General features: G+C 53.9%; 1 protein-coding gene across 6 annotated transcripts in view; it reads left to right on the forward strand.

Annotated features, from left to right (window-relative positions):
- Window positions 1-7,693, forward strand: part of SSBP3 (single stranded DNA binding protein 3) — a 54,341-nt gene extending 46,648 nt beyond the window's left edge. For 3 of the 6 annotated variants that reach the window (XM_072866445.1, XM_072866442.1, XM_072866443.1), the window contains 11 exons: window positions 869-935; window positions 1,043-1,119; window positions 3,993-4,057; window positions 4,180-4,228; window positions 4,550-4,585; window positions 4,797-4,851; window positions 5,363-5,433; window positions 5,973-6,051; window positions 6,304-6,332; window positions 6,511-6,612; window positions 7,263-7,693. In XM_072866445.1, coding sequence (XP_072722546.1) covers window positions 869-935; window positions 1,043-1,119; window positions 3,993-4,057; window positions 4,180-4,228; window positions 4,550-4,585; window positions 4,797-4,851; window positions 5,363-5,433; window positions 5,973-6,051; window positions 6,304-6,332; window positions 6,511-6,612; window positions 7,263-7,394 — 762 coding nt within the window. In that variant the 3' untranslated portion in view covers window positions 7,395-7,693. Of the gene's footprint in view, window positions 1-868; window positions 936-1,042; window positions 1,120-3,992; window positions 4,058-4,179; window positions 4,229-4,549; window positions 4,586-4,796; window positions 4,852-5,362; window positions 5,434-5,972; window positions 6,052-6,303; window positions 6,333-6,510; window positions 6,613-7,207 lie in introns of all 6 variants that reach the window. The other 3 variants (XM_072866447.1, XM_072866444.1, XM_072866446.1) reach the window with 1 other exon arrangement.
- Window positions 7,694-8,246: the final 553 nt, after the last annotated feature.

Below are 8,246 nucleotides of genomic sequence, written 5' to 3' on the forward strand. Positions count from 1 at the left end.
TGTAAATATCCATCGCTACAACCCCCCTGCTTATCTTCCTCCCGCTGCCAGCTTCCAGCCTGCAGAAAAATTGGGATTGGGCAGATTCTGCCTCGGCGCGTCCGTGCACACCCAGTGCCTACGCTGTGCTCCAGCAGCGGGATCTGGCTGTGTCGGTATTCAAATAAAAGGCAGCGCTGTAGCAAAACTATTTACAGTTTGCTTCCCCCAGGCAGATGGTATCTGTGTTTTACTCTCCCTTTATCAGTTCGGAGCAGCCTTTGAACTTTAAATAGCCACGCTGCCTGAGCAGAGCTGGGTTTGGGGAGGGGGGGATCTGCCTTCCCCTCCTGCCTGCATGGGGACAGGTCCAAATGCTGGTCTGCTGCAAATGGAGCATCTCCCCGCCGGCAGCTGCTGAATCGCTGTGACCTGTACGGTTTGGTCCTGGTGCTGTGTAAATACCGGGGAGCCGCGCTGCCCGTCTCCTTTCCCTGCCGGCTTTGACACCTCTGCCCCGTGCAGCTCAGGCTTTCCCCCGCTCCCCTAAAATATGACAGCCTGACAGCACACAGGCTGCGGGGAGAGAAGGAAACGCTGGTGCCTTGTTTGGTTTTTAGAGGGTGTTTGTGAAAGGAAAGGGGAGGCAAACGCCCAGAGGCTGTAGGAAGACGCCCGGGATGCAGGATGCTGCAGGATGCAGCAGGACGCTGCGGGGTGCGGGATGCTCGGGCAGCCGCAGGTCGTGCTGTGGCAGGAGGGGTGGTGCATCCCGGGGAGCACACCGAGGAGCCCCCCGAAAGCCTAAAGCCTCAACCCAAATCTATCTCTGTAGGCTGCGTTTTAGCAATTACTATTTTTTTCAATCTTCCTCCCCTTGTTTTCCCAGCCCCCAGGCGCCGTTCCCGGTACACAGCCGTTGCTGCCCAATTCGATGGATCCCACGCGACAGCAAGGTAAACCCAGCAGAGGAGGGTTGAACGTTAACGTTTCTCGTTAGCTGTTAATTTGGGACCCGAAGTGGCTGCTGTGCCGTGTAACGGCCCTGCTTTCCTCCCAACAGGGCACCCTAACATGGGCGGCCCCATGCAAAGGATGAATCCTCCGCGAGGGATGGGCCCCATGGGTCCCGGTCCGCAGGTAAGCCCAGCGCCAAAGAGCATCTTACAGCTTGGCAAACGCCGCGCACCATCGAAACAACCTCCTGGGGCTCAAAGGGCTGGGAGTTCCCCCCCACACCCTGTCCCCCCATTAGCGTTAATGCATTTTACATTAGTCTTGCATCTGGAAATCCCTCCTTTTACCGGGAGTGAGGTCTTCAGAGCTCATTAAGGGTCTCGCAACCTCCCTCCAGCCCTTCCGTCAAAGGGGATGGCACTTAGCGCCGCGCCGGAGCAGCCTTTGAGTGCATTACGCTGCCTGCCTGGGAAATAGTTACGACCCTAACAGCAGGAAAGGGAAAGGAGGCTTGCATTAAAAATAAATAAATAAAAAGAAATGGCAGAGATCCCTTTAGCAGGGGAATAAGGCTTTCCTCTGTGAGGTTCCCCTCTGCCTGCCCTTCCTGTTGCCTGCTTGAGCTCTCTATTTCAGGAAAGGGGAGTAAACTCTTGAAATTAAGCAGATCTGGGTTAATATATGCTGTCTTTCCGTTGATTCACTTTACGGAGTGGCTTGTTGTTGACTCACTCCTGTTTGTTCCTTCTACGAGACTTCAAAACCAGATTACCATATTTTGGTTGGAGGTTTATCCTCTCTGCATCGTCGCCTACGTCAAGTTTGTAGCACGAGGATCAGAGTCTGTCAAGAGACGAGCGGGTGCGCTGGAGTTTTGTTTTGTTTTTCCCCCGGAGACTGTTGAGATAAGCGAATATTGTGTAAAGAGGGAGTTGTGTCATCTCTTTTTAACGCCAGCCTGAGGATTCTGCTCAGGGATGCCCGGCCATCTCCACAGGCACCCGGATCCATCCTAGGGCAGGGGATAAAAACCCCGCACAAGCATCGTTTCACGCACAAGCCCTCCAATAGCAAAGCCAGGGAAGCTTTGAGTGCTGCTGCTCTGCTTAAAATCCTCCTTTCCTGGAGGATCGCACCCAAAAAAAATGGCATTTGTTAGCGTGGCCTGCGCCAAGGAGAGCAGCGGCGGTTTGCCTGGGGGAGGCTGCTCGCTTCCCACTTGCAAAGCTCTCCGCGAAACTTGGAAGCCGCGAGCGCGCGTTCAGCGCCGCGTGGGATGGCGGCAGGTCTGGGAGCCGGCGGGAGTTGTGAAATGTTCAGAGCTTTATTTTTGACTCTGCCGTTCCCTGTGTACGTACATTAGGGAGAGGCTTTTTAAAAGGCAGCCTTCCCCTGGGGAAGTGCTGGGCTTCGCAATCTGGCACCCACGGGGCGCTGCCTCCTCACAGCCATCCAGGAATGAGCGCAGGCAACCACCAAAAATATCCAATGAAACCCAGCAGCCCCTCGCACCTCGTGTGCCCAGGACTTTTTTTTTTCTTTAAGCTTTGCATCAAGACCTTCCCAAATACTCCTTAAATTACCCCAAAGGGCTGCAGAGCATCCAGCCAGGACATCCCAGCATCCTGACAACAGCTACTTATTACGCACCGACGATGAATCATCCCTTACAGCTGATCGCCGCTGCCTTTTTCCCTTTAATAGTCGCAGTTTTAGCTCTGCAGAAGCCAGGATGAGGTTTGCTGGTGCCTCTGTGAAGAGGGTTTGTAGCTCGCTGGGTTTCGGCGGTGTCTTGCCGGAGCCCGGCATCCAGGTCGCTCGGCACAGCTGCGTTCCCTCCCCACCCGCCCTGAGCATCTTTCAGATGGCTTCGTTTTCCAGCCTTTCAGCTCCAATTAAAAACGCTGAGCTTTTTTTTTTTTTTTTTAAACAAGGGGTTTGATGCTGCTATTCAGTGTAAATGGCTGGAATTTCGATAAATTAAGGACTTGCCGGTAATTTGTTTGGGGAAAACCCTTTTCTGTCTCTTCAAAACAAACTTTGGCGATGCCCTCAGCAGAGCACCGTGCTCCGGTGCATCCATAAATCCAGGGAAGAAATCGATGGCACTGAAGTATTGCACTTAAAATCCAGGTTGGAGCGCTCCGAGGGGCTGCAAAATAGGAAGCAGCCAGCCATCCCCCCTCCTGCCCTAGTAATTTTTTCTCTAAATGGCAGAAATACAGCCCAAAAAGATGCATCGCAGGGAGAAGGTAGGAGGGGAGGAGCGGCAGCGTGACCTAAATCCGGCTGCGCGTTGCCCGGAGGGCACAGGGAGCAAAGCGCAGACCAAATGGAGTGCGGCATTCGGGGGATTCCTCTTCCCTCGCTGCCTTGGGCTTGGCTTTGTACTAGAGCTGGTTTTAGGACATGAAGGGCGCAGATCTGAGGTTCCCGGTCCCGGCTGGAGGCTAAGCCGGTGTGGAATAAGCCAGGAGAGGAGCCCTGAGGTGCTGCCTGCCCTCGCCCGCCCCGGGGGATGTAGCAGAGAGCTGGGAAGCAACTGGAAAACAAGGCGGGCTTGGTTTTCCCTACTCCGGCCGTCATCCTGGGAGCAGGGGATGCTCCATCGCGGGGGGAGCTCACGCAGCCTTTTCCCTTCCTCACGCTGCAGCAACAGCCTTCCAAGCGACGCCGCCTTTTCTCCTCCTGCCCCTGTTTTCTCCTGCACAAAAAGACGAACCCAAAAGGCTGTTGTTGGTGCCTGGGGGCCGTGGGCAGATTTGTCTCCCGGAGCTGGGAGGGGGCTGTTTCCCCTCCACCAGCGTGGCTTCGGAGACCGGGAGGGACTTTGGGGCTCAGCCTGGCTCCCCTTCTGTATTCGGCTGCCTGGCTTTTTTATAAACGCAATTGCTAATTGCCTCGACGTTCATCATCACCTAATATATTTTTTTAAAGCTCATTTTTGCAAATGAACCCTCTTGGGTTTTTGTTTGTTTGGGGTTTTTTTTCCCTTCTCTTGTCTTCTCCGGTTTCCCTTCCCATTATGGTAGACTGACCCTTGGTTATCATTGCAGAACTACGGCAGCGGCATGAGACCTCCACCCAACTCCCTAGGTCCCGGCATGCCTGGAATTAACATGTAAGGCAAACCCCGCTCTGGGGATGTTTGGCCACCGTCTCGGGCTTTGTGGGACCGTACGGATAAAAACACAACTTTTTTTTTTTTTTTTTTTTTTTTCCCCTGTTTAATTTTGATCCCAGGGGGCCGGGAGCCGGCAGACCATGGCCGAACCCCAGCAGTGCTAACTCAGTGAGTATCCCACGGTCCTTGAAGCAAGAGCGGGACTGGTCAGGGACCATCCCAGAAACGAGGCCATTCCCCATTAGCTGAATCCTGCTAACGAGAGGGGGTTCCCCAGCCTCTTGTTCAGGCGCTGCGTCTGAAGCTCAGCCCTGCTCCTCTGCTGCTCTCCCTGCGGCGGGGTGCAGCTGCGGGGCTGGTGGGCCCTGGGACCCCCACCCTGGCCAGGCTGGGGGGGCGGCAGGGGCTTTCGGCTGTGCCCTGGTGGGGTCCAGCCTGCAGGAGCCCCCGTACACCCCGCGGCTGAAACCGGCTCTGTTCTCTCTGTAGATCCCATACTCTTCTTCATCGCCTGGTACATACGTGGTGAGTCCTGCTCCGTCTGTCCATCCTGTCGTTGGGGTGCAGAGATGTTACGGCTTGGGGAGCTCTTGCAGTCTGGGGGGGAATCTGTGCCGTGGGGGGAGCCGGAATGGGTTTGGGGGTGCGAGGTCCAACTGGGGGAGGCGTTTGAAAATGTGGGGAGGCAGGCGATGCTCGTGTTCGCCCGTCTGACCCCTGCTTTGTCTCTCCGCAGGGTCCACCCGGCGGCGGCGGTCCTCCGGGGACACCCATCATGCCCAGTCCCGCAGGTACGAGCCCCCCGAGACCCTCCTCTCCGGGGCCAGCCCTCCCGGGATGCTGCCCCTTCCCCTGCCAGAAGACCCCCATACCTGGGGCTGCACCACCGAGCACGGGCAACCCCTGCCCAACCGGCGATAACCAATTTGTGTAGCTTTTGCCTCTCCGAGGAGCGAGCGGCATGGGCTGCTTGGCTTCGGGATGGCATTTGGGGATGCTCCTATATCTCCCTATGGATTTGGATGCTGCGGGGCTCGGGGAGGGGGGGAGGTGAGGAGTGCTACGTGTCGGGGAATTACCTCCCCGCGCTTCCCAGCCAGGAGTTGAATTATTTTTCACAGTTGAATTTCTGTGATTAAAAACTTTGTGGATCTTCATTAAATACAAATTAGCCAGAAAATGGTGGTACTTAGAGGGAATTTTAGGTGATAAAATACAAAAGAATGAGTTCAAGTGGCATGAGTTTGTTTTAATTAAGAAATGAATTAATCACCCGACTTATTGGGCTTCACTGTTCCACAGATTCAACAAATTCAAGTGACAACATCTACACAATGATTAATCCAGTACCGCCCGCAGGCAGTCGATCGAATGTAAGTCTGCTTTCTAATAATTTACATATCAGATACCATAACAAATCATAATTAACTTCATCAGTTGAGAGTAAAGCAGTTTAATTGATTTCAGCCATTTGTTACAAAACAGAAATAAAACAAACCATCAAAAAGTGATTAACTCTTCGGTGACTTTGTTAATTTTTTATGCTTATTAAGAGAGCGGCGGTCCTGCTGCTCTGGCCGAGGTGGTGGCAGCTGTGTGCCCGGCGAGATGCTGTGTTTTGCAGGATATGGGCAGACTTAAATCTCATTAAATGCTGGTTGGAGGGAGCCCTCTGTGCTGCCGTGGGTCTGGGTCTGCCTGCACCCGTCCGGCCAAATTTTATAGGTGAACCCACAGGACCACGGACCCCCAGATGTGCCCTGCAGCCTCGGGGGTGGATGCATCCCTCCTCTCGCCCCGCTGCGGAGGGATGGCTGGGGAGGGGACGGTCCCCAGGAGCCGCCGGGGCTATGGCAGATGTGCAGGGTGGTTTTGTGGCTGATTTTGGGTTTGTCACCTTTTTCTTCCACAGTTCCCGATGGGCCCCGGCTCCGACGGCCCCATGGGCGGCATGGGCGGCATGGAGCCCCATCACATGAACGGATCGTTAGGTGAGCACCCGTGCACACCTTGTAAGGGGAGAGGGCTTGGGGAGCCCCGCCGTGCCTTCGCTCCCCAGGAACGCTGGCAGAGCATCCCAGTGCCTGCTCCCATCCCGGGGTCAGCCCCCAGTTCGGACCAGTGCTCAAAGCAGAGCTGGAAATCCGAAGCGGGGCTTTGGCGGGGAGCAGGGCAGGGGGGAGCGGGGGCCATCGCTGCATGCTCAATAAGGCTGTTCTCCTTTTGTGTCCTCCCCTGTGCAGGGTCAGGAGACATAGATGGACTTCCAAAAGTAAGTGAGCTGCAGAGCGGGTGTGTGGGCCCCCCTTTTCTTGGCACTGCCGGTGTGACCCCAGTGGATGGGGACACGTCGGGGCGACGTGACCAGGACAGGCGGGGCTGTGTCCGGCCCCCACGGCATTTTGGGGGGTGCAGGGACCTGCTCACCACCTCCCCCCCATCTCCTGCAGAATTCTCCAAACAACATAAGTGGCATTAGCAATCCCCCGGGCACTCCAAGAGACGACGGGGAGCTGGGAGGCAACTTTCTCCATTCCTTCCAAAATGACAATGTGAGTGAGTGCCTCCCTGGGGACGGGGGGACGGTCCCCAGGGCGTCTTGGCACGGGGGCGGGTGGGCTTGGTGGTGGGTGCCTTTTGGACCTAGGTTGTGCTATGTGTGAGGTGCTCCGGGACAGAAAGTGGGGAGGAGGAAATACGCTGGTGGGTGCAAGCTTGGGTCCTCGGTAGGACAGGGGTGTCCCGAGGGAGGGGAGAGGATCCTGCGGGATGGAGGGGAGCCGGCGTGGACACAGCCAGCTGTGCTGGCCTCGCCGATTCAAGGCACTGTGCGTGGCTGCAGACATCCCTCCTCTTCTTCCTCTATTAGCAGCTTATACACGCGTGCCTGTTAATTACTTGTTTTAATTTGCATCTCACCCCATACTGTTCTGCTGATTTTCTCCCTGGAAAAGCAAGTTACAGAGCAAGTTACGCCCTGATAAGTCTCCAGACTAAGACTGAGTCTCCAGCATATCCTCTCCTCCTGATTTCTTAGATCCAGTTATGTTGCTGTATAGTTGTCATCAGCCTCCTTTTGCATCCCCCTTCGGTGTCTGGGGGGCCTGGCCCGCCTGGTTTCTCACCCTGGCTCTGTCTCTCTTCCAGTATTCCCCCAGCATGACGATGAGTGTGTGATTTCCCTCCCCCTCCTCCTCTCCAGGATCAAGAGAGTCAGCTGCCGTTCGGAGGATCTCAACGAATTATGCAAGAAGAAGAAGAAGAAGAAGCTAGGTGTATGGGCAGGGAGACGCGTGGCGGGGGCCAAAACCCCAGGTTTAGTTTCATGCAATAAAAAGGCTGAACTTTTTATTCCATAAAACATGAAGGACAAAACTTAAAATATTTCAAGACATGACAAGACCCTTCTTTGTGCGGAAGGGTTTATATATGTACATGACACTTCTTTTTGGAAACAAACGGAAGCCTCTAGCACCCAACTCCGATCTCTTTGCTTTGTTCTTTTAAATAAAGACAGAAACCGAACCTGTTGTATGTTTGTGCCGTGCGACATCAGGAAGCTAGTCTAGATATGAAATCTCATGTTGTCTCTGTTGTAGTCATTTTTTTAAATAAACTGGACAGTTTACAATGGTGGTTTTCGTTCAGAAGGCCTGTTTTTTTTTTGTTTTGGGGGTTTTTTCCCTTCTATTTTTGGGGGGGTTTTTTTTGGTTCGTTTGCAGCACAACGCTTCCTCCTCCAGTTAACAAGATCTGCTTTGGGGAAGAGACTCCACCACCTTGTTATAAACTTGTTAACGCAGGTGACCCCTTCTAGGATCACATCCTCGAATGAATCGTGATCTTGCTCTCTGTGACTGTGGCATGCACTGTGTTAGTCTTTCCCCCCCTCTGAGTACAAGAAGAAATCTCTGTCCCTCCCTTCCCCAGAGTCCTTCAGCTGGTTCACTGCAAAAATTGATTTTTTTAAATATTTTTTTTTAATCCACCGAAAGAAAGGGTTAATCTGACCTGGGACTTTGAAACTGTGATCTCCAGCTAACTTTGGGGTTGGGGGGGGGTTATTTGCTTTGGGGGTATTTTGGTGGGTTTCTTTTCTTTAGAGATGTGCTCTTGTCAGGGTTTCACTTATCTATGATTTGGAACTGGATGGAGGTATTTTTTAAGGAATTCTTGTTGTTAAAAT

This window comes from Ciconia boyciana, chromosome 7 (assembly GCF_034638445.1).
Source record: "Ciconia boyciana chromosome 7, ASM3463844v1, whole genome shotgun sequence".
In the NCBI taxonomy this organism is placed as follows: domain Eukaryota; kingdom Metazoa; phylum Chordata; class Aves; order Ciconiiformes; family Ciconiidae; genus Ciconia; species Ciconia boyciana.